This window comes from Protomyctophum parallelum (genome assembly GCF_964188405.1).
Source record: "Protomyctophum parallelum genome assembly, chromosome: 22".
Classification (NCBI taxonomy): Eukaryota; Metazoa; Chordata; class Actinopteri; order Myctophiformes; family Myctophidae; genus Protomyctophum; species Protomyctophum parallelum.
In genome coordinates this window covers 36025191-36051636 of record NC_139714.1, presented here as the reverse complement: position 1 = coordinate 36051636, position 26446 = coordinate 36025191, and the positions used below count along the sequence as shown (strand labels likewise).

General features: G+C 45.0%; 1 protein-coding gene across 3 annotated transcripts in view; it reads right to left on the bottom strand.

Moving 5' to 3' along the window:
• osbpl8 (oxysterol binding protein-like 8) overlaps positions 1 to 26446 on the bottom strand; it is a gene marked incomplete at its 5' end in the record, with an annotated part of 166617 nt that overhangs the window by 41317 nt on the left and 98854 nt on the right. The window contains one exon of one of the 3 annotated variants that reach the window (XM_083757796.1): positions 15826 to 15982. The exons of the other annotated variants lie outside the window; for them this stretch is intronic. Coding sequence (XP_083613922.1) covers positions 15826 to 15982 — 157 coding nt within the window. Of the gene's footprint in view, positions 1 to 15825; positions 15983 to 26446 lie in introns of those variants that run through there. 3 annotated transcript variants of the gene reach the window in all.

Sequence of the window (26446 nt, the reverse complement as noted above, 5' to 3'; positions counted from 1 at the left end):
GAAAAACAATGAAAGGGTAATTTAAGATCTGGATCCATCTTGACATACAGACTTATACAATAATCAGTTCTATTAATTGCTATAAGTTACAGAAATAAGATGTGTTAGGTTGTTTTTTTATATTTATTTTAATATATTTATGGAGGGATAGACAGTAGGCTGACAGGAAAGGGGGAGAGAGATGGTAGGGGACACACACACACACACACACACACACGCAGTAAAGGCCGTCGGGATCGGGAGTTGAACCCGCGGCACACTGCCAGACTGGATTACCAGCCAAGGTGCCTGGACCGCTGAGCCACGGCCCAGACCAAGATGTGAGAGTTTTAACTGCATACTTCCTGGAAATAAAAACGTCTGGGTTTTCCGAGGCTAACTTCAGACTGACTGATAGAACGGAGTCTGTAATCAAAGGTCACAGCAGGTGCAGAATGCAGACAGGAATACTTGGGGTAATACTTTTGTCCTTGTCCTTGAATGAGAAATGTTTAGTTAACCCATTCTGACCTGAGATCAGATTCATACGAGGTTTCCACTGGACACACACTGGTCTGATTAACCCATTCTGACCTGAGATCAGATTCTAAAAATGTCAGTCGTTCTTCGATTAAAAAAAAAATAGCAGACCTACAAGCTCGTATCGCGCCACTCGGTGGCGCGATATGAGCTTGTAGATCTGCTATTTTTAAATAGCTAAAGCATAACGTGATGCTAACACCAAAATGGGTTCCCGTTCAGAATGGGTTAATAAAATAAAAAAGAACAACATCTGGAGATAGATAGACATACAGTAGTGCCTTTTGAGCAGAGATAAACGAGCTCTTTCATTGAAAAGGAGCTCAAGGTCACATAGATAAAACATTCTTACGGTGGGGGTAGATTCTCTATTTAGTTAGAGTGCTTCTCAAACCTGTTTAATTCAAAGGATCTCCATCCCCATAACTCTGAGTGTACAAATGGAACCAAGTGGACCCGCCAGAGTTACAGACCTTTTAAAGGACCTATAACATAAAATTCAACTTTTTCAATTTCTTTTGTGTTTTTGGGGCTCCCATGTGTGTTTTCTATCCCCACAAATAACCAATTTTGAACAATCAGGCCTTCATGTCATATGGGTGTTTTAATGGAAATTGCTCTCAGAAACAGCTCGACTGATTTTGGCCTCATCGTGATGTCATCAATGTCACCCTACTTTGTATAATTCCTCCTTTTCTTCAGTCTTCAGTTGCAAATTTGCATTTCCACTTTGTTTACAATGTCCACCATTGTTGATTTTCCAAGCTGGCATGGAATGGAAACAAGCCTGGTTTTATCTAGCATCAGTATTATAGACTCAAATATTAAATAATCTGCATATCAGCACCCTCTCCACCTCAGGACATTGTGGTACTGCAGCTAAAACTGCTTTCAAAGTCCAGAAAGAATTGACAAGGCCTGGTTATATCAGAGACCATTAGAAATAACTTTGAGGGACATAGACAATATGATTATTAAATATTAAAAGCAGTTTTAAAATGCATGTTATTTGCGCTTTAAGGGTCCATTTAGTTCCAAAACTAAAATATATCTGGGGACCCCCTGGATGCCCCTGAACCCCACTTTGACAATCACTAGCCGATACGTGGAACTGTCAGATTGAGTTCACTCAATTATTCACTAAATAATTAACCTGTTGTGTGACACTGACTCTATCACTGCTCCATGCATGACTAGAGAATGACAGCCATCAGACATAAGATCAATTAATCATGTTACGCAAACTCTTAGATTTCAGAAGGACCTTTTGGCTGCCAGAACAACCAGGTCAACTTGCCGATTTGAGCTGCTAAAATGAATGAATCAACTCTCCTGGATAGTCAGTCACTAAATGAATGAATCAACTCTCCTGGATAGTCAGTCACTAAATGAATGAATCAACTCTCCTGGATAGTCAGTCACTAAATGAATGAATCAACTCTCCTGGATAGTCAGTCACTAAATGAATGAATCAACTCTCCTGGATAGTCAGTCACTAAATGAACGAATCAACTCTCCTGGATAGTCAGTCACTAAATGAATGAATCAACTCTCCTGGATAGTCAGTCACTAAATGAATGAATCAACTCTCCTGGATAGTCAGTCACTAAATGAATGAATCAACTCTCCTGGATAGTCAGTCACTAAATGAATGAATCAACTCTCCTGGATAGTCAGTCACTAAATGAATGAATCAACTCTCCTGGATAGTCAGTCACTAGTCAGCGAGGACATTTCCACAGTCATGCTCTCAGTTGACAGCAGATTAATATTCAGAAACTAATTCAATGGTGTGAACAGCACAGCACAAGTCACTATTGTCCACATCCAATATGACATTAAAACCCATTCTGACCTGAGATCAGATTCATACGAGTTTTCCACTGGACACACACTGTCTGATGAACCCATTCTGACCTGAGATCAGATTCAAAAAATGTCAGTCGTTCTTCGATTTATTTCAAAAATAGCAGACCTACAAGCTCGTATCGCGCCACATCGGTGGCGCGATACGAGCTTGTAGGTCTGCTATTTTTAAATAGCTAAAGCATAACATGATGCTATAACACCAAAATGGGTGCCCGTTCAGAATGGGTTAAAAGCTGGCGATTTCCCCGTCCTCTGGGACTTATAGTAATGTGTTCAGTCTAGAAATCATCAAGCATGCAAATCAGTATTACGCAACGCGTTAGGAACTCCATTAGTCTGCAATAAGCTTTAAAAAAATAATCGGAACTCGGGGCAAAACTGTTTGTCGCTCAAAAAGCGGATTGGCTGGGAAGAGGCACCGTTATAAATTATTTTATTACAGGAGACATTTATTATGTGTTCCTGCCTCTCCCCTTTATTAATTCCGGCAAACACTGTAAATCATCCTGGCCATGTGGATTCCGATCACACAGAGGTTGTGACTTGTTGTGAGTCGAGTAGCTGCCTGTAAAAACATGGTAAATATCATCAACATGATACTTGGCATCAAATGGTGAAGGCTTAGGAAAACACCGGGCGCTCGCCTGGGAGTGCTTCCAGGCGCCCGAATATGTTGAACATATTTGAGCTCTTGGCGGGCAGAGAGGAAAGCGCTGCGTGTGCACGTGAGAGTACAAGGTAAGATTAAAAAACTATTTATTTAAAGATCTGTAAGCCTCGAACAATAAAGCCAACTCGGATGTCATGACAACAAACACACGTTTTTTTGGCCGAACATATAATTAGAAAGAAGGAAAAAAAAAAGGGCAGGGCACAACATCCGAGTTGGCTTTGTCCCGCCGCGTAAACATCTTTAAATAAATACTTTGTCCCGCGGCGTAAACATCTTTAAATAAATACTTTTTGAAAAGTCTATGAGGGTAAAATGAACGGCCTGTCGTCGTCATGAACGGGGGGCGGGGACTGAGACGCTCTATAACAGATCCTGTCCTTTTGGTGTTTTAAGCATTTATGTTATTCTTTAGCTGTTGGAAAAATAGCAGATCTACAAGCTCTGCAGATCTACAAGATCTAGCGCGGCACCGAGTGCTTGTACGAGCTTGTTGATTTTTGAAAAAATCGTGCAAATGTGGCGCAAATCTTTATATATATATTCTTTCAGAGCGAACGTTTTTAACTCATATATTTGCTTCTGGGCGGTGGGGGGGGGGTCCCTGGAACAACACATTTTCAGATGGGGGTCGGCGGCCAAATGCAGATAATTCTGGGGCACCACTGACAGAATCGTAGGTTTTTCAGAAAACTGTCAGGATTTAGAAGGCATTTGTAGAATCGTCCTCAGGTCCACAGGTAGCAGAGTGAATGTTGACCTTTAACCCATTCTGACCGGGGCACCCATTTTGGTGTCGGCATCATGTCGTGCTTTAGCTATTGAAAAATAGCAGATCTACAAGCTCATATCGCGCCACCGAGTGGCGCGATACGAGCTTGTAGGTCTGCTATTTTTGAAAAAAATCGAAGAACGACTGACATTTTTAGAATCTGATCTCAGGTCAGAATGGGTTCATCAGGACCAGTGTGTGTCCGGCGGAAACCTCGTATGAATCTGATCTCAGGTCAGAATGGGTTAATCAGAATTAATTCCGATGACACAGATCTGTTCCCACTCGTCAGGCTCATCTCCATGCCAGAGGAGCAGCTCAAGGGCCCTTCGTCGAAAAATGTTGGCCGACTACCTTTTTCCACAGACTAAATGGACTAAATTAAAAGTAAGCTATGACGACTAAAACCAAGACTAAATATACTGACAATTTCGTCAACAAATAAAAACGAGACTAAAATGTTAAGATAGGGACTAGTGGACAAGAGATCCATTTTACAATATTTGTTCCATGCTGAAAACAGCCGATCTACAAGTTCACAATGTGTCGCAGTGCGACGCGTTGTGAGCTTGTAGATCATGAGCTTGTAGATCAGCTATTTTCAGCAAGTGTAAAATCGGTCATCACGACGGCATCAAGGCCCGCCAAAATACATTTTAGTGGACTAAAATATTATGATATTTAGTCGACTAGACTAACACTAAAACATTCCAGGTGACTAAAATGTGACAAAAACTATATGAAAACTATTCAAAAGACTATGACTAAAACTAAAATCCAAAAAACTGACCAACACTGAAAACACATTTCCACCACTAGCAATCCTCCATGATTTACTAAAGGAAACAATAATGCTTATGCGAAGATAAACAATCAAAGTTGACATAAGAGTGGGTTGATATTAAGCATGTAAACTTTGTAAAGAGCACAAAGCTAGATTAGTCACTGCTGTTTCTAAATGCAAATAGCAGTGTCACCCACACACATCACGGTAATACATGAGATGTGGTCGTCACAAAGCACCACTGCATATATGTTATGTTATGTTAATGTTATGACTCTATGAGTATCAGGGTATCGTGAGGCTTCTAATGAAATAATCATTATGGGAATGAAGCAACATCTACACCAAGTGAAGCCAACTTTTCAATGCATGTTTTAACCCATTTAGACCTGGGAGCTGGGACCAGATTCGTCTTCTAAATGTTATGCGTAGACAGTGTGTAAGACAGTTTTCTGAAAAAACTATGTTTTTTACTGTATGTCAGTGGTTCTCAAACCATTTCATATCAAGGACCCCAAAAAGTATATCAAATTGGTCGCCGACCCCCGTCTGAAAATATGTTGTTCCAGGGACACCCCCCCCCCCCCCCCCCCACCCCAGGAGCAAAGATTTGAGTTAAAACAACATTCGCTCTGAAAGAATATATATTCATAGATTCGCGCCACATTTTCACAATTTAAATCTAGTACCACGAGTGCCACGCTACGAGCTTGTAGATCTGCTAACGCTGTGTTCACAGTTCACACGGGAAGATGCAAAAGCTACAGTCTACCATTGATTGATCGTCAATGAAAGCCAGCGACATGAAGATGCAAAGATGCATCCGACGTCTGTAGCTGCCGCAAAAGCTACAACAGCTACAAATACACGGTGTAGCTTTGCATCTTTGCATGTGCCCGTGTGACCGCAGCATACGCTTTGTCTGAGTAATGGATTGCATTAACATGGATTACATTTTTATAGTGCTTTTCTAAGCACTCAAAGCACTTTACAATTCACCATTTTGTCAGCCTTCTGATTGGTCCCTCACTGACGAACCAGCAGGCTCTTTTTCTGCCTTGTTCCGCCTTGAATTTGAAAACATCCTTTTTGGAAAAACACTAAAAACAAACATGATATGCCGTCACCATGCTGCACCTGTGATGTTCCTTTATTACTGACACCAAGTTTAAAATAAGAATGTCAATACGAAGCAACTGAGAAACACATTATGTCAATGGTAGTGGATGGAGAGAAAGGATTTTTGTCCAACGACGAAACGGCAACCAATGGGTGCGAAGAGGGGCACAACCATGGGCGGGACTTGACAAAGGGTGAATTAATTGGTCCATTCGTTCAGCACCCGTTGTACCCGTCTCTACCGCTATCCCTTTTATGCCCATATAAGGCACCCGCTTCCAACGTTATCAACCCATAATCACCAATATGTTCAGACTTAGTTCCTTCCCGTTCCTATTGGAACATTGGGCGACGGACGAGTCCCCTCCATTTGCTCCGGTCTCTGGCGACCCTTCTTGCTCCGGTCCAGCTGTCACCCATCTGGCTTAAGTCTTCCTTGGCCGTCTGTCTCCATGTCTTATTTGGCCTCCCTCTCTTCCTCTTTCCAGCTTCTATTCTGGCATCCAGTCCACTGCCACACTTTGCCGGTCTCTCTCATGGCAGACGGAGTACGTGGCCTGTCATTCGCTGATGATATGAAGCATTCAGCCAATGTGTGCGTGCTGTTGGCCTGTAGTGCTGTTGGCCTGTAGTGCTGTTGGCCTGTAGTGCGTGCATGTTACCGGGGCGGACCGGGGGGCTTTTCCAAATCACCCAAATCACTGAATGCTCCTTTAACCCATTCTGACCTGAGATCAGATTCATACGAGGTTTCCGACTGGACACACACTGGTCTGATGAACCCATTCTGACCTGAGATCAGATTAAAAAAATGTCAGTCGCTCTTCGATTTAAAAAAAAAATAGCAGACCTACAAGCTCGTATCGCGCCACTCGGTGGCGCGATATGAGCTTGTAGATCTGCTATTTTTAAATAGCTAAAGCATGACATGATGCTGACACCAAAATGGCTGCCCGGTCAGAATGGGTTAAACACATAACGCTGAAACAACAATATGTAACTGTTTTTAGATCGTTTTGAATTTGTCTTGGCTTTTTATTTGTAGACCTATGTAATTCACATGTACTGTATACCTTTTGTTTTTCTTTTCCTGATCTTCTGATGTATCGTGATGTTTTTCTATATATTGTACTACTCGACAACACTGAAAATGAGTTTAATTACTGTGTGTAATCTCGAGGAATCAATAAAACTTGAATGAATGAATGAAAATGCGGCAGAGCCATTGCTTTTCTTCTGGACAGTCTCTCCTGTAACTTAAACAACAGATGAAATGCCTCCGGAATAGGCTTCATCAATAATAGAACCTTCCAATCCAGAGCACAGTGGGCTTACTGTTTGGAGTTGGACCGGACGTGGCTGGCTCTGTGTACGCCTACTGTGTCTACTGAGGTGCTGGTGAAATATTATGTGGCTGAATACCGTTTATTTTGTTTTGCAGTTACTGTAGTTATACACTACTGAACCAAAACGGAATATAGTAGCGTTTGGCAATCAAACACACCCGCTATGACATTCTGGGTTTGACCCTGGTGATGTTTGCGGACGGTAAAAAGAGAGCGCAGATGGCGTGACAGAGCCGTCTGCCAGAATCAGAGATAAAACCAAGAGGAAGACGTCGACAGAGAGACACTGCAGCTCCCTCAGTGTGACACAACACAACACAACACAACACAACACAACACAACACAACACAACACAGAGAGACACTGCAGCTCCCTCAGTGTGACACAACACAACACAACACAACACAACACAACACAACACAACACAACACAACACAGCAGCTCCCTCAGTGTGACACAACACAGGCCAGGTGCCAACAATGCTTGGAGCTGCTGTACTTTGTCTTGGAGACGGAGTACTTTACATCGCACACATTGCATACACACAAACGCGCTACACTAAAAGGTTACACAATTTCAGTCAGTAATTCCAGATCTATCTGAGCAATGTGCTCATTGTCACTCTCTCATACTAAATTGTGCATTTACTGAATTGTCCCTATTGTAAAGACGACCCACATTTTTGTGGAAAAAGAACGTTGAATGTCAAATAGTCTAGTCCCCGATTAGGATATGACCCATTTTTTTTTAGCGTCGCGTTGCGATACTAAGATACCACTGCGCTGCGCTGCCTCGGGGCATATGCATATGCAATAGGGGCGGGTGAAGTGTGGCTGCGCCAGGCTACCGTTTTTTTAGGATATTTCCATCGGAAAACAAACGTAGTCTTATATTAAGGCCAATCGGGTAAACGGTGCATTTATATAGCGCTTGCTTTACATAAGACTGTGCATCGCATTCAACCATTCACACACACGATGGCGGAGGAAACCATGCAAGGCACCAACCTTGCACATCGGGAGCAATTAGTCTTAGTTTAGCTCGAGGACACTTCGACACTAACTCTGGGGGAGCCCACAGGCAGGGATCGAACTGGGAACTTTGCGGTTACCATCCGGCCACCCCTGAGCCACTGTCACCCCAGTTAGTATGTCATTATCATCACCCTGCTAGAGTCCCTGTCACCCCAGTTAGTATGTCATTATCATCACCCTGCTAGAGTCCCTGTCACCCCAGTTAGTATGTCATTATCATCACCCTGCTAGAGTCCCTGTCACCCCAGTTAGTATGTCATTATCATCACCCTGTTAGAGTCCCTGTCACCCCAGTTAGTATGTCATTATCATCACCCTGTTAGAGTCCCTGTCACCCCAGTTAGTATGTCATTATCATCACCCTGCTAGAGTCCCTGTCACCCCAGTTAGTATGTCATTATCATCACCCTGTAGAGTCCCTGTCACCCCAGTTAGTATATGTCATTATCATCACCCTGTTAGAGTCCCTGCCCCGGTTAGTATGTCATTATCATCACCCTGCTAGAGTCCCTGTCACCCCAGTTAGTATGTCATTATCATCACCCTGCTAGAGTCCCTGTCACCCCGGTTAGTATGTCATTATCATCACCCTGCTAGAGTCCCTGTCACCCCAGTTAGTATGTCATTATCATCACCCTGCTAGAGTCCCTGTCACCCCGGTTAGTATGTCATTATCATCACCCTGCTAGAGTCCCTGTCACCCCAGTTAGTATGTCATTATCATCACCCTGTTCTGTGTGATTTGCTGTAGCTGTAAAGCTTGGTAGTGATCACTGGGATGGATGGACTCCAGAAAGATTAACTCCTACGAAATTACGAATACCTGTTTTACTATAAAAATACATACAGTTTTTTTGAGCATCCCTCAAAAAAACCAGATGAAAGCGTGTCCGTTTTCTTAGATTGAAGCATAGATGGAATGGAGTTTGCGTCAATGTCCACCATGAATATCAATGAGTGTGTGTGTGTGTGTGTGTGTGTGTGTGTGTGTGTGTGTGTGTGTGTGTGTGTGTGTGTGTGTGTAGGGCTGTAGCAGGAGCGTGTTGCTCAGACTGGCTATTACTTTCACATGACTGCTACCGAGTGATACTGCAGTATTATGGTTCGGCTCTGCGACAAACATAATTATGTCAGAAAGAGACACAGATGAAGAGAATGCAACATATTTATCATTATAATACTACTGTTGTTATCTGTAAACATGTTTGCTTTGGCAATATGAGCACTGTCTTTTCACGCCAATAATATAGCTCTTTAGTTTGACAAATCGAGTGAGAGAGAAAGAGAGAAATAAAGGTAATTTCTAATACTTATGTTGTTGCCAATGTGAGGGAGGGAGGTAGGGAGGGCTTGAGAGAGAGAGAGACTGCAATATGTTGAATTCCACAGTGGCCAATCGCTTTAATTTACCCAAACACACAACCTTTCGCGTGTATTTTATTGGTTGCACTTACACATATTTATTCAACCCTGAGACATGCATACATAGCAAAGACACAGAGGTTGGACAAATGGATTAACCCATTCTGACCGGGCACCCATTTTGGTGTTGGCATCATGTTATGCTTTAGCTATTGAAAAATAGCAGATCTACAAGCTCATATCGCGCCACCGAGTGGCGCGATACGAGCTTGTAGGTCTGCTATTTTTTGAAAAATCGAAGAACGACTGACATTTTTAGAATCTGATCTCAGGTCAGAATGGGTTAATCAGACCAGTGGGTGTCCAGTGGAAACCTCGTATGAATCTGATCTCAGGTCAGAATGGGTTAATGGCAGATCAATCAATGTTCAGCGAGACTGACACTGATTGAAATCAAGCCGGCAGCAGCAGGCGGTTCTGCAGGATCAATGCTAAGCTGGCAAAGATGCTAATGTCCACTTTGGAATAAAACATGCTCGGCCACGTCGTGGGAACCAAATGGACCCTTGTGGGTCTCCCACTCTGAGAGTGTACAAATGGAACCAAATGGGGGGGGGGGGGGGGTCCGTTTGGTTCCATTTGTACACTCTCAGAGTTAAATTAACTTTGATTTGACAATGTAAATTGGGTCCCATAGATATCCCATTAAGTTGCGGTCTGTCCGTAGCCTAATGCATGTCAAACTGGGGGGTCCTTGAATTGAAAATGGATGAAAATCACCGCTAGAGGCGTAAAACAATCTTATATGGGGGTCCCTGCCTCCCTGGCATATCCTTTCAAATGGGGGTCCTTGACATGAAAAGGTTTGGGAAACCACTGACGTAGGCTGGCACACAGATGCAGACAAACATGATACTATATATAGTAGTATGAGGCTCGGCCCTCAAAAGTGTCTTGACATTTGGTAAGACGGCGTTAAGACGAAGAGGCTGCTATAGCAACGCTGTGGAAGCGCGTCGACTTGTAACGACGCGTCAATTTAGGGAACAGACCAAAGAGAATGACCTTATGTGGGGGAAACTTTGCCATGGCAACTGGATCTCTGTTAATCTGCCTCTGGAGCACTAAGAGGCTGAAAGTGGACAAATGGATGGGAGAGAGAGAGAGGGTTTATGTATCCAAAATTAAGCCGGCGACTGAGAGTGCGCCATTTCTGCTGTGTTCCAAAACTCCCATTAAGCAAACTATTGAAATTAGAGTGAACAAAATGGAATTGATGACACTCTCCTCCAGGGAATCATGCCTGTATGTACAGTAGATAATTAAAAATAATCCATTCCCGCCCAGAATGGATTAAAGCAACATTATGAAATCAAGAAACAACTGTCAAACATTTAAGCAGCAGACATGGCACTGCCAAAAGTGAACGCTAAGAATTAACAACACTAAGTAGTGGGAAAATAGTTATAAATAGTGAAAAAAAAGAGCCAATCTAGAGCTTTGTTGATCTGCTATCTTCACTATTTCTTCGAAAGAAATGTGCACACCTTGGCCTAATGGGCTGACGACATACCCAAAGAGGACCAAAGAAATGTGCACACCTTGGCCTAATGGGCTGACGACATACCCAAACCCAAACCCACACCTTGGCCTAATGGGCTGACGACATACCCAAACCCAAACCCACACCTTGGCCTAATGGGCTGACGACATGCCCAAACCCAAACCCACACCTTGGCCTAATGGGCTGACGACATACCCAAACCCAAACCCACACCTTGGCCTAATGGGCTGACGACATGCCCAAACCCAAACCCACACCTTGGCCTAATGGGCTGACGACATACCCAAACCCAAACCCACACCTTGGCCTAATGGGCTGACGACATACCCAAACCCAAACCCACACCTTGGCCTAATGGGCTGACGACATACCCAAACCCAAACCCACACCTTGGCCTAATGGGCTGACGACATACCCAAACCCAAACCCACACCTTGGCCTAATGGGCTGACGACATGCCCAAAATAGGGATGGCAGGTGGTGAAAAAACACTCCCCTGAGTCAATCATATTCAGCCGCTACTAAAATGATTCTCCATCATTATTGTCACAGCACAGTGTAAAGTGGAGTCATTCATGATTATCCATTCATTCCATTGTAATGACCAACTAGCCATGCAGAGCACAGCAGGCTGTCTGCACGGAATGCTTCTCTGCTAGCTGCCCCCATAGCGACAACAACAACACCCAGCGATCATCAGACACCATGTCGCACGGCAACACATGAACCTCCGCCGCCACACAATTCACCTTAATATGGGGTAATATTCCAAAAAGCAGGATGTGCGTGTCAGAGGAAGGATGGAGGCACTAAAGACCCTCCGGGCAGACTGCAGTGCGTAGGGTGAACTCTATAAATAGTGCCACGGACACTGGTTAATCTGCAGTGGCCCTTCACTGACCTCGTCCCTGTCCTGGGTAACATTGGGAAATGTAGGCTTGACTCCAGACAATGCACCACTAAATCAGGTATAAGCCTGTGCTCTGGCATTTCAGAGGTGCAGCTGTAAATCATAATCATTCATAAAAGATTTGCAGTGATGTAAATATAGGTTGTCAATGTAATGAGTCCCCGGGATGGTCTCTTAGATGAGTCCCAGGGACATTTTATGAGTCACACTTCAACGACGTCAGGAGTCATATTTTGCCATTTTTTACAAATTGCAGCCTTTAACTCCCATTTCATTTTATATGGTTATGATGTTATATTCATGTAGAAAAGAGAAGAATAAAGGATGATTATTATATGCAGTATGCAAAACTGTACAGTAGTACAGTAGTGCATCCCGTGGATGCAGAGGTCGTTGATTTATTGTGTCCCTTCACTATAAACTGCGTTTTGGGATGCAAAATGGACCCTACCTATTTTAATCTCTGATACAGTACAGCACAGACCATCACGGCCGAGTGCAACAAAAAAAAACCCATTCACACTTAGTTTGTCCCCCAGGGTTGCTGTGTGAATATAAAATAAATATTCAAAAGATTTAATTCAATGTAATGAATTAAATTCATACTAGAGGATGACTGTCGTGTGGATGCTACATCCTATTCAAACAGGGACTAGATCATTAATCACCACTAATACAACAATCAAACAAAGACCTAGTTGAGACTCCCGACTTCCTATGAGTGTTAGTCACCAGCCTTCTGGGTGGGTTTTTCTGGCTTTGTTTACTACTTTTTTTCTTTAACATTTATTCTTGCCATTCTTGGTTATTCTTGGTTTTCCACCAGTGGTCCGGGGACCACCAGTGGTCCTCGAGGGGGTTCCAGGTGGTCCGGGGACCACCAGTGGTCCTCGAGGGGGTTCCAGGTGGTCCGGGGACCACCAGTGGTCCTCGAGGGGGTTCCAGGTGGTCCGGGGACCACCAGTGGTCCTCGAGGGGGTTCCAGGTGGGCCCCATGCAGCTAAATGATGGAGAGTTGGTAACCAAATGGACCCTTATTAGATCTTTAACTCTTGAAGACGTAAAATGAAACTCATCATTTTACGCTCCCAAGAGTTAAATTACTGTTAAACATCTGAAGTACCGGTACTTAATTTTCAAGAATCAGAACATGTTTGAATTGTGAATTCAATAATAATGAATAATGAATAATGAATTGGCATAATTAATTGTTATTTGTTATCTCTCCTAAATACAGCATGGAATGGTGGACAAAAACAAAACATAATCTTTAGTTTTGGGTCTGAGAGACTAAACCTCATCAAATGGTGGTTCCGTGGCTAAAATATATATACCGGTAATAGAATAGAATAAATAGTTGGCCCTGGTATCAAATGGTTGAAAACCACTGCTTTAGGGAGACATTAGGGTAGGGTAGCCTGGTGGGGTCAGGTGGCATGCAGTGGCGCCTGCTGTAACCTGCTAGTCGAGCTTGGGCGGCCAATCGCGGTCCTGGATTCACAGAGATTACAAAGAGATCGCGACCAGTGAAATCTTTCCCCCCCCCCCCCCCCAACTCCCCGCACCCCAGGTGCCTGCCATGAGGAGCCCCTCTACCACCCCAATCCACAGACAGAGAATTTACAGAAGAACGATCAGGATTGATTTATATTTGTGAGACTCGCACTTTGTCGTTTTGTTTTTGTTGTTAATCTACGGCATGTCCTGATCTAGTTCTGCTCAATTGGGTGATCCATATACCGTATGTTCGTCCATTTGGAAATCAGTCGGCCGTTCAGACTTCACTGCAAGGACAAAATCTCCATATTACAATCTTTTCTCATTATTTTGATTAGCTTACTGTCCTTGTTGTTGTCATACAGTGTCCTCATCCTGTTGACGGACTGCTGTTATGTCATTGCATCTTAGTTTGATGAAGACAGTGGTTACTTCAAACATCCACCCCTGCAATTTGCAAATTAATAAGATATGCAGACCTCAAGTGCTCCAGGATTTAATTTGGGTAGTCTATTTGAGGGCATGGAAGTACATGCTGTTTGTTGACACTCTAAGGATTTGCATAATATATGATGATTGGCATTATTCATTTCATCCCATAACTTGCCAGAAGCACGGGCATTTGGGGTGTTTTATATCAAGGGGTTTTAATATATAAAATATGTATAAAATGTATAAAACATGTAGGCTACTACTACAATATAAAAGTTATATAGTAGCCTAAATGTTTTAAATATTTTATACATGCAAAAAGTGATGTTACCACACCGTTTAATTTTATTTTTATTTGTAATAAAATGTAATTTAAATAACATGGCGTGTTCTTCATGTTTCATTATAGACTATATTATTCATTCATATAGTTTATTGTATTTTATGATGGGAGTGAAAGAGAAAGGTAAGAAAGAAAGAAAGAAGAAAAGTGAACAAGCGAGCGTACGTAAGGTGGCATCTATAAACAGTGTTTCTCTCTCACACATCTTTCACCCATTTCACAAAATGTCCATTAAATTGAAAAAAAAACATTCACTTTACTCTATAAACAGTGGTTTTCAACCCATTTCACATCATTTATTCAGCATGTGAGGACCATGCACGGACCTCTCAGACCAAAAACGACGCATATTTTGTTGTCGTTGGATGAGATTTTGTCCACACATTTCCATTTGTATTGATGTCGGTACTATTTTTTTTAAATGTATTTAAAGTTATGGAGAGATAACAGGCAAACGTTGATGAAATTAATTGATGAATTAATGAATACAAAATGATCATTGATCAGACACTTTCCTGTTGTCATATTGACAAAACTGAGGTGGGATTCATTCACTATTTGTGTTTTGTTGGCAACAAATGAAATACAATAAGGGTTCAACATCTCAGAAACAATTTGGCAACAGAGCCAGCTTTGATTACCTTATAGCTGGAAGCATTCAGGAAAGAATTGATTCTGTTTCAAGTAATTGTTTTTGCATAGATCCAGTGAGAATATATAACTCCTTTACTGTACTGTATGCTCTCTCTCTCTCTCTCTCTCTCTCTCTCTCTCTCTCTCTCTCTCTCTCTCTCTCTCTCTCTCTCTCTCTCTCTCTCTCTCTCTCTCTCGACACCACAGAAGTGAGAGACGAACAAGAACCATGTGGTTGGGAGTGATGCTGAGAAATGGAGGTCTAATGCTGGGTTCACACTGGAGGCTGATAGTGCCGTACGCACCGTCCAGCACCCACATTAAAACACATTCTCGACAGGGTTTTAAGCATCATGTTATACTTTAGCTATTGAAAATATGGCGCAAATCTTTGAATTATATATTATTTCAGAGTGAACGTTTTTAACTCAAATCTTTGCTTCTGGGGGGGGTCCCTGGAACAACAAATTGTCAGATGGGGGTCGGCGGCCAAATACAGATAATTCTGGGGGTCCTTGACATGTGCTTCCAGCGTGAATTCTGTGCAAGCCTGACAAAGTCAAGGTGTCTATAGATTTCTATGAAGCTTTACCTCCAAGCAACCTCGAACCAGATGAGAGTGAAAGTAACATGACTTCAAACACTATAAAAGCAGTCCAGATAATGTTTCTCCAAAGCAAAACTTCACAGCTTCCAAAGGCATAATGACAACTACTGTCACCGACCGACCCAAACATGTGAGTTTCTACTTTTCACATAAACAAGCGTATACAGTAGCTATGGCTACGAAACATGAAGGCTAGAGTCCACCAGGTAAAACTAAGGTAAAACGACAGTAGCTATGGCTACGAAACATGAAGGCTAGAGTCCACCAGGTAAAACTAAGGGTCGGGATCTAACTCTACTCTGTCGGACAGAGAGCCGTGGGAACACGGTCTTCACACAGAAACAGTAAATCTATGGAAACCCACCTGGCAGCGAGATGGGCGAGAGCTCGTTATAGCCCCCGAACGAGGCGTTACGGATGAGCTTGCGTCCGCCAGGATGCTGCGGTCGCACCACGGACGAGGTGCCAGTGCCGCATGTGGAGAAGCGCCGCCGACAGAGGAGACCCTCCTCCTTCATCATGGGGCTGGCGGCCCTGGTGAGGGGCTGCGGCGTGAGCAGAGCCCTGGTGAGGGGCTGCGGCGTGAGCAGAGCCCTGGTGAGGGGCTGCACCGGGAGAGCCCGGGTGAGGGGCCGCGCCGGGAGGAGACCCCTGGTGAGGGGCTGCGGCGTGAGCAGAGCCCTGCAGGTGAGGGTCTGTGGCGTGAGGAGACCCCTGGTGAGGGTCTGTGGCGTGAGGAGTGCCCTGCAGGTGAGGGGCTGTGCCCGCAGCGTGTGCGTGGAGGAGCAGGGGTCGCGGCGGGCCGAGACGCCGGGAGTCGCCGAGCGCTCCAATCTGTCCACCGAACCACGAGTAGCAGAGCCGCAGCAAGCAATCCGAGCACACAGCAAAACCGCCACGCATACACACACACACACACACACACACACACACACACGAAGCAGAGCAGAGCAGCTCAGACTCCAGGCAGTGAACCAGCACGACACACTTCTTCCCTTACACTGTTCTCTCTCCCTCCCTCCCTCTCTCTCTCCCTGCCTGCTGTGTGTGTGTGTGTGTGTGTGTGTGTGTGTGTGTGTCTGGGTGAGATGGAACCGCCTGCAACTATTAACTGACAAATCAGCTGAGCCCCACCCACTCCCTGTCTCTCTCTACCACTACACCAGCTCTTTTGTGTATACCTTTTCATGTCTGTGTGTCTTTTCATGTCTGTGTGAGTTTTCATGTCTGTGTGTCTTTTCATGTCTGTGTCTCTGTGTGTCTGTGTGTCTTTTCATGTCTGTGTCTCTGTGTGTCTGTGTCTTTTCATGTCTGTGTGTCTGTGTGTCTGTGTGTCTGTGTATACCTTTTCATGTCTGTGTGTCTGTGTCTTTTCATGTCTGTGTGTTTTCATGTCTGTGTGTCTGTGTGTCTGTGTCTTTTCATGTCTGTGTGTCTGGCATGTTTGTCGCAATCCTCTCTCTGTCCCTTGCATTCACTCGGTTATTCTCTTATCTCGTAAGTTACTCTTTCGAGTTAACGTCCTATCTCACCCTCCGAAGACTGCTGCTGGCAAAAAGTAACTGTGATGCAGATTAATTTCTGTAGGGAGAACACTCATCACGGCCTCACGCATACAACACACACACACACACACACACACACACACACACACACACACACACACACACACACACACACACAAAGGAATACACACAGACAACCAATGAGGATAGAATGAAATCTCACCAATACTCTGATTCCTTATAGACCAGCACGCGGCCTAGTCAACAGGTCACACTGTTGTGTTGACCGGAGCATTATTTCTTTCTAATTTACAACATTTGCATGATGCAAGTTTCCAAAATGTATTCCAATTATTCATTATGATACTTTGTGCTCGGGGGCATTGATTTGCTCCGTTTTGCTGAAGACATTAAAATATAACCTAAAACCTGAACCTCTTCCAGGTGTGGCGGCAGTTGTGGAATCACCTGCCGATCACCGTGGAGACTGTCACTGGGGTATGGCTTGGATTGTCTCGTCTTAGAGACTGTCACTGGGGTATGGGTTTGATTGTCTCGTCTTAGAGACTGTCACTGGGGTATGGGTTTGATTGTCTCGTCTTAGAGACTGTCACTGGGGTATGGGTTTGATTGTCTCGTCTTAGAGACTGTCACTGGGGTATGGGTTTGATTGTCTCGTCTTAGAGACTGTCACTGGGGTATGGGTTTGATTGTCCCGTCTTAGAGACTGTCACTGGGGTATGGGTTTGATTGTCTCGTCTTAGAGACTGTCACTGGGGTATGGGTTTGATCGTCTCGTCTTAGAGACTGTCACTGGGGTATGGGTTTGATTGTCTCGTCTTAGAGACTGTCACTGGGGTATGGGTTTGATTGTCCCGTCTTAGAGACTGTCACTGGGGTATGGGTTTGATTGTCTCGTCTTAGAGACTGTCACTGGGGTATGGGTTTGATCGTCTCGTCTTAGAGACTGTCACTGGGGTATGGGTTTGATCGTCTCGTCTTAGCCACTCACTCCAATCAGCACAATTGGCCAACGTGATTGCAGGCGTGAAGCCGGCAGGGCAAATTCTAAACAACTAAATTGCGAAAGAAAATGAAAATGAAAAAGCTTAAAGTGTTCATATCTTCAATAGCTCCACCAGAGAGCTCCAGACTATATATATATATATATATATATACTCCAGATATAATCATGATGATGATATTGATGATGCATTCAGGGAATCTATATAGAATTGTATTTAGTGACAAACAAACAGTGCAGTTTGACAGGAGATTGCTATATTGGAAAACGTACATATTATTGTAAAGTGTTTCCAGAATGATAGTGTGGGGTCATCTTTACTGCTGAGGGCCAGGATGAAGGGCAGAGTGAGTGACAATACATTGCCCGTATATATATATATATACAGTATATATATATACTGTACCACCAGTCCAGGTGACAGGAGAGTCTATTCACAGGGGGATCTGTGTGTAAATGAATACAGGCCTGGCTTTGGCACTTATCTCTGAAACCCAATCTCCCGGGTAGACTGCTATTGTTGATCTGACCACACAGTGTCTGCTGGCATCCTGTTTTTTGTTTATGCTTCCACGTTGGCCGACCAGACGCTGCAATATTTACGCTGTTTTGGTTTGTAACCACTCACCAGAGGTGACTATAGGGTGTCATGTAGTCCATTAAGGTGGGCCATCAATCGTCCATCCATGCCAAGGCTTCGTGCCAGGCCTTTTTGGGACGGCGGTAAACAGAAATGACCTCGACAGCGAGTTAAGAACACTCTGGTGTCGACAGCGGTTGTTGTGTGGAAAACGAAACATGCAATCTCCCTGAGCAAACTGATTAATGTTCCGTGGCGCCAGCCACAGTCAGACAGGTTTTAAATTATCACGGGGGAAATAGGATGTGTCATAATGCATAATTCACACACACTGCACTAGGAAAGTTCTGCACTGACAGCAAGATACACATCTACATTTTGAAAATCCAATTCCTAGGTTTTATTAAGGCAATACTAACTCTGAAAACACGATGAGCATCTGTGTACAACTGTACATGGCACTGTACACCATCATGTAAGGTAAGCCTGCGTTGTGGCTAATTAGAGAAGCCCGACCAAAGAGTGTTTGTCGACAAACAGTGCCATTTCTCGACTAACCAAACCTCACTGTTGCTGCATTGAAAGGTCAAATATATAACACAACTCAAGCACTGGATGTACACACAGTGTTGTGGAATGTTGCCGTACTCAGGAAGAAAAATCCGTCGTCGATGACCTTCGTTGCCAACGTTTCTAACCAGCTTAGTGCGACTGTTAATTAACCTTTGAGCTGATATAGCAGGCAGGATATGCCACCAATACATACACTACATGGTGTTAATGTTATTCCCCTTCTTATTAAGCAGCCCTAGAATGCTAACCTTTTCCATGGCCTCAGTGGCAAATTACAGCTGACCTCCTTGAGAACCCGGCCCTTTAAAATGCAAATGAAAAAGTATGCTTGAGAAAGTGCCTGCATTATTCATATTTTGTTAGCCAGGATATACTGTATGTATTATGCATTATTATCCATTATCTTGGTTCCTAAAGCCCTTCCTATCTGGTGCAGAAGGTTTTCAAATTGAAATGCTTTGAAGCCCAGCTTTGTACAAAGCATTTACCGGACAGACGTCAGTCATTTGTGCATCTTATCCTGTTGTATCTCATGTACATGTGTCAATCTGTGGCTTGTGTACATCAGGTCAGGTAAGCAGGTGTCAGGTCCAGACTGGGTCAAAGTGCCAGTGTACTGCCCAGATGGATAAGCTCCAGACTGGGTCAAAGTGCCAGTGTACTGCCCAGATGGGTAAGCTCCAGACTGGGTCAAAGTGCCAGTGTGCTGCCCAGATGGGTAAGCTCCAGACTGGGTCAAAGTGCCAGTGTGCTGCCCAAATGGGTAAGCTCCAGACTGGGTCAAAGTGCCAGTGTGCTGCCCAAATGGGTAAGCTCCAGACTGGGTCAAAGTGCCAGTGTACTGCCCAGATGGGTAAGCTCCAGACTGGGTCAAAGTGCCAGTGTACTGCCCAGATGGGTAAGCTCCAGACTGGGTCAAAGTGCCAGTGTACTGCCCAAATGGGTAAGCTCCAGACTGGGTCAAAGTGCCAGTGTACTGCCCAGATGGGTAAGCTCCAGACTGGGTCAAAGTGCCAGTGTACTGCCCAGATGGGTAAGCTCCAGACTGGGTCAAAGTGCCAGTGTACTGCCCATATGGATAAGCTCCAGACTGGGTCAAAGTGCCAGTGTACTGCCCAAATGGATAAGCTCCAGACTGGGTCAAAGTGCCAGTGTACTGCCCAGATGGGTAAGCTCCAGACTGGGTCAAAGTGCCAGTGTACTGCCCAAATGGGTAAGCTCCAGACTGGGTCAAAGTGCCAGTGTACTGCCCAGATGGGTAAGCTCCAGACTGGGTCAAAGTGCCAGTGTACTGCCCAGATGGGTAAGCTCCAGACTGGGCCAAAGGCAGATAGTCACTCACAGGCATGGATCATTAAGAGATCATTAAGGGGAGCCAGGTTTCCACATGTTAATGTCATGCCGTCTCAATGAAGGCTCTGATACACCAAGGTGACTTGTTAGGACTACAGTAAGTAACTGAAGGCTCTGATACACCAAGGTGACTTGTTAGGACTACAGTAAGTAACTGCCACTACTGATCATGTTGCCTCGGGTGACGTCTCAGGTTTCAAGTCGCTCTTGATCTATCCACAATCAGCGTGTGAATAACATTATCGTAACAACTAAAACTAAAACAACTGAAACAGACTGTATATGTACTGTAGTCTACTACATTACTGAACTACAGATTGGCTGCCTCAAACTCTGTAACTTTCCTAGTCTGCCTCCAGCCCTACTCCAACCTGAGGCCTCCAAAACATTCTGCTCTCTTGTCTTCCATCCACTCCCATCTTCCCTCCATAATGATTCCAACCTCCTCTCTCTCCACCATTGCGTCTGTCTTTGACCTTCACAGCCCTCCCTCCTCCAAGCTGGCAATCATGCATGTGTCCTCCAGCTCCTTGATTAACTGAGCTGAGAAAACAAGTCTCAGAGCAGCTGAGAGGAAGTGGCACCACGCCCACTCCTCTTGGGCCTCCCCCCTTTCATTATCGTGAGAGAGGGGTACGTACACGCTAAGATTTAGTCCTCTTTCGTCTAACCCAAGGAAGTTCTTCGCCTTCTACTTTGATAACAAGGTTGATGATATCCGACGTTCAATCCCCATTCCTTCCTCGATCTACTCCAATTCATTACCACCATTACCAACACACCCATAACCTCAGCTAGCTTCCAATCTGCCATTTAAAGTCAGTTACAAATCAGTTACCTTTATACCACACTGGCACACTCCTCAAGAAACCAACTCTTGACCCCTCCAAGACTGAGCTACTCCGCTGAAAACACTTCCCAACATTTTCACATTTCAGTCTGTCCAGCTCTGTGTTCCCTTCAATGTCTTACAGTTGCTGCCAATTAAGGCACAAGCACGCCCCCGACCTTCAACTTCAGGAGGCCATGATCCATCTCTAGTACACCCCTTCCTGCACATCAGGCAACACAACATGTCTGTCCCTACCACACCCTCCTATGCCTATAGGACACCCTCCTGTCCCTACCACACCCTCCTATGCCTATAGGACACCCTCCTGTCCCTACCACACCCTCCTATGCCTATAGGACACCCTCCTGTCCCTACCACACCCTCCTATGCCTATAGGACACCCTCCTGTCCCTACCACACCCTGACACTCTTCTCCATTCCCACTCCAAAGCTGTGAAATGAAACAGCCCCTTCAGTCAGGACTGCAGTCTAAAAACTCACCTCCTCAAACTAACTTTATCCCCTAGCACTCCGGTTATATATACCATTAATAATGTTATTCAGATTGGGAATGGATATGTGGTTTGCTTGACTCGCAGAATGAAGAGAACACTATTTGGCATGTTAATCAGAGATGCTCAGTCTGATGTGTACCTGAGATCCAAGTAGCGAAAGTTGGAACTCGCAGAATGAAGAGAAAGCTATAATTGCACATTTAGGTCATTCCTCTGAGCCTTTTGCAACATCCCTGAGTTGTTGTCCTCGTGTCCATCAGAGGAGACGTTCTACTTCTATTATAAATTACATTTAGTAAATGGTTTAAAGGCAACAAAAACAGGGCTTTGAAACAAGTCTAGAGAATGAATAATGACAGTGGAGTTGTCCTTTAAAAGCCAGGGTAGTGGTTAGGGTTCGTGCCACTCTATAATCCGCTCCGTATGCATGCCTAATAAATGCCTACATTGTAGATTGTAATTCTAAACCATAGCCACTGGAATGGTTAAGCCATAATGAATCTACTTAAAGGTGTCTGTTTCACATGACAGGGACACAGTGTTATGGACCGACCTTGTGATAATTGACTAGCTGAGATGCAGCCAAAACAATACTCACAAGTGTGTGTGTGTGTGTGTGTGTGTGTGTGTGTGTGCGCGCGCGTGCCTGGGGTGCAGACAAACATCTCCGTCTTGCACCGTCTTCTCCCGACGACACTATAAGCCTGGGATTAACTCTTGAACAAAAGAGCCTACAAGGATCTCCCTCACGCGACCGAGTGACACACTGGGAGATGTAGGGTCTTTTTCCCCCTCCATTCTCATAATGTAGCAATTTGAAAGCCTGACTCTTGTTTTGCATTGGTTTTAAATTCATTCTATCCTCCGAGACAAACACACACACACACACACACACACACACACACACACACACACACACACACACACGCACAGCATAGCACACAAACTGTTAGCTAAGCTTGCAACAACAACATGACAACTGAATTTCCCTGGTGGGATGGATAAAGGTCTATATTTCTAACACAGGCATGGATTCAAGATGTAGGGCTAAGGTTAGGGTAATAATGTAGATAATATTCTATGTGCAAAGGGGGTGGTGGGGGGGGGGGGCATCAGCTCTGTTCTAGCTCTAAAGCTAACAGGTAAGCTATACCTTGTTGTCCAATACAACTAAATACTGTACCTGGGTTTCCTTAAAGCTATGATGTGTACAGAGGAAGGAGGAAAAGAGAGTCCAAAGTGAAGTGACTGTAGTAAAATAAATCACTAAGGCTTTACATCCACATTGTCTGGGCTCAGCCCAGACAGAGGCTCTGGCCTCGCAGACTCGTCCTCATCCATCATGCTGCGCTGTCCTTATTTCCACCGACATTATACGTTATCTGAAGAACAACAGCGCCAAGCCCGCTGTCTCAGGCCATCCCCCGATGCCCTGCCAGCCATTGGAGGACAGCGTTGGGGGGGGGGGAAGGAACACTCAATTGGCATTGGTAGAAGCCGAAGATAGACCGCCGCCCCCAGGCCTGTGTCATCAAGTCTACTAGTTGAGAGGGCTTAATCCCCGAGGCTGAGCCTAAATCCATGCTGGTCCCACCTGCTCTCTCTCTCTATGGCCCCTCCCATCTCTCTCTCTCTATGGCCCCTCCCACCTGCTCTCTCTCTATGGCCCCTCCCACCTGCTCTCTCTCTCTATGGCCCCTCCCATCTCTCTGGCCCCTCCCACCTGCTCTCTCTCTCTCTGGCCCCTCCCATCCCACTTCTCCCTTTACCTGCTCTCTCTCTCTATGGCCCCTCCCATCCCACTTCTCCCTCTACCTGGGAGCAGACCATGAGGTTAGTTGAGCTCATAGTTTAGTTTATTTGAAAAGTAATAACACAAGTTATAACCAACCGAGGATATGACAAAAGTCATAATACATGAGGGACAGTTGATTAAAAGCCGTCAAGGCTAAAGTGCTTTGGGAATTCTCATATTCTCATATCTCAATATGCCAATCGTACGCCTAGACATGCTATAATATGTGATTGACACACCCGACATTATGGTTTCTACGCGTCAAACTATTGAGTATTGTTTGCGTTCAATGTGCCCTAGTGTGTGTGTGTGTGTGTGTGTGTGTGTGTGTGTGTGTGTGAGCGACTGAGCGCATGTGAGTGTGCGTGTGTGCGTGCATGCATGCAAGAGAGGTCATGTGGGACAAAGATTAAACATGGGTGGCTAGCTTTTTCAAAACAAACAACAAGGTACAACCTCTATACCCCAACCAACAGGTGCAGTAGTTACAGATAAAGAAAGAAAAAAAGACTGAATGTCAAAGACAGAAATTGTGGTGTATATTTATGTATAGTCTTTGTCTTGAATGTATGCATTGAGAGAAACAACATTTTCCCTCGTCGATAATAAAATCCATCCATCCATCCATCCATCTACAGTGATATTATCACATTGGCCAGTGAATATATAAATTACCAAGGAGGTTATCACCATGGCACACTACAAAGGGCTTCCTGAGGTAGGTAGCAGGTTGCCATGGATACAGACAGACCTCCAGGCCTTTTTGAGTGCCGTGCCTACAAGAGAACTGATCATGCTCTCCTTTCAGACAGTTTCATTAATCTGAACACATGCAGCATATGGTCTGAACTGTTATACCAAGGTGAGAGCAGGCAGTCATTATCTGTAAGCCTATTGCACAATAACATGCTCATCACACTGCATGTAATGAGCACGCACACAATCCGAGTTGCATCATTCAATACTCTCTCTTTTAAAAACAAAAACCTTAGGGTTAACCCCTAAGGGTTGCCCACTGCAGCTAAATAAAATACGAAGGGTTGCCCACCTGCCCCTGGCAGCTAAATAAAATACGAAGGGTTGCCCACCTGCCCCTGGCAGCTAAATAAAATACGAAGGGTTGCCCACCTGCCCCCGGCAGCTACATAAAACACTAAGGGTTGCCCACCTGCCCCTGGCAGCTAAATAAAACACTAAGGGTTGCCCACCTGCCCCTGGCAGCTAAATAAAACACTAAGGGTTGCCCACCTGCCCCTGCAGCTAAATAAAACACTAAGGGTTGCCCACCTGCCCCTGGCAGCTACATAAAACACTAAGGGTTGCCCACCTGCCCCTGCAGCTAAATAAAACACTAAGGGTTGCCCACCTGCCCCTGGCAGCTAAATAAAACACTAAGGGTTGCCCACCTGCCCCTGGCAGCTAAATAAAACACTAAGGGTTGCCCACCTGCCCCTGGCAGCTAAATAAAACACTAAGGGTTGCCCACCTGCCCCTGGCAGCTAAATAAAACACTAAGGGTTGCCCACCTGCCCCTGCAGCTAAATAAAACACTAAGGGTTGCCCACCTGCCCCTGGCAGCTAAATAAAACACTAAGGGTTGCCCACCTGCCCCTGGCAGCTAAATAAAACACTAAGGGTTGCCCACCTGCCCCTGGCAGCTAAATAAAACATTAAGGGTTGCCCACCTGCCCCTGCAGCTAAATACAACACTAAGGGTTGCCCACCTGCCCCTGGCAGCTAAATAAAACACTAAGGGTTGCCCACCTGCCCCTGGCAGCTAAATAAAACACTAAGGGTTGCCCACCTGCCCCTGCAGCTAAATAAAACACTAAGGGTTGCCCACCTGCCCCTGGCAGCTAAATACAACACTAAGGGTTGCCCACCTGCCCCTGGCAGCTAAATAAAACACTAAGGGTTGCCCACCTGCCCCTGGCAGCTAAATAAAACACTAAGGGTTGCCCACCTGCCCCTGGCAGCTAAATAAAACACTAAGGGTTGCCCACCTGCCCCTGGCAGCTAAATAAAAAACTAAGGGTTGCCCACCTGCCCCTGGCAGCTAAATAAAACACTAAGGGTTGCCCACCTGCCCCTGGCAGCTAAATAAAACCTTCAAGCAGGTGGAGTTTCCTTTGTCAAGTTTCAAAAGGCACTTACAGTAGTGTTCATGTGTGCTTGTGAGTATGTTGTGAACGAGCTGGCATATGTCACAGTCCTTTGTGATATGCTGACTCCCTCTAGTGCCCAAAGGCACACATTGCAGCAGCAATCACCCATCCTGTTCCAACCACATCCAGCCCCTTCCTCGCCATGGGAAGTAAGCAGGCTTGTCTACTGCGACGCCCTCCGTGCTGGACTGCTGGCATGTCCACTCAAGCCCCCCCGAGAGCTGATCTGATCCCAGAATGCAAACTCAACCTCCCCTAAATTGTTGACGTTCAACTCCTGCACAAACCCTTCATGAAGACCCTCCAGTTACACAAGTAAGACGCGCAAACGCGTGAAGCGAACGCAGCTCGTGTGTGTGTGGTTGTGTGTGTGTGTGCTACAGCTGCGCCCTGTGTGTGTGTGTGTGTGTGTGTGTGTGTGTGTGTGCGTGCGTGCGTGCCACAGCTGCGCCCTCTGGTGGCGGGCCGGTGGTGTAACAGCGTGACACCACACAGCGTGACACACACACACACAGACACTCAGCCCCTGCTGTCATAGTAAGTGGCTCACTGCGTTCGCAAACACCACCCTTCATGGCGGTATGCTTAATGCCTGGTACAGTTCTTTGTGACTCGCAATTGTCACATCGAAAATGCATAATGG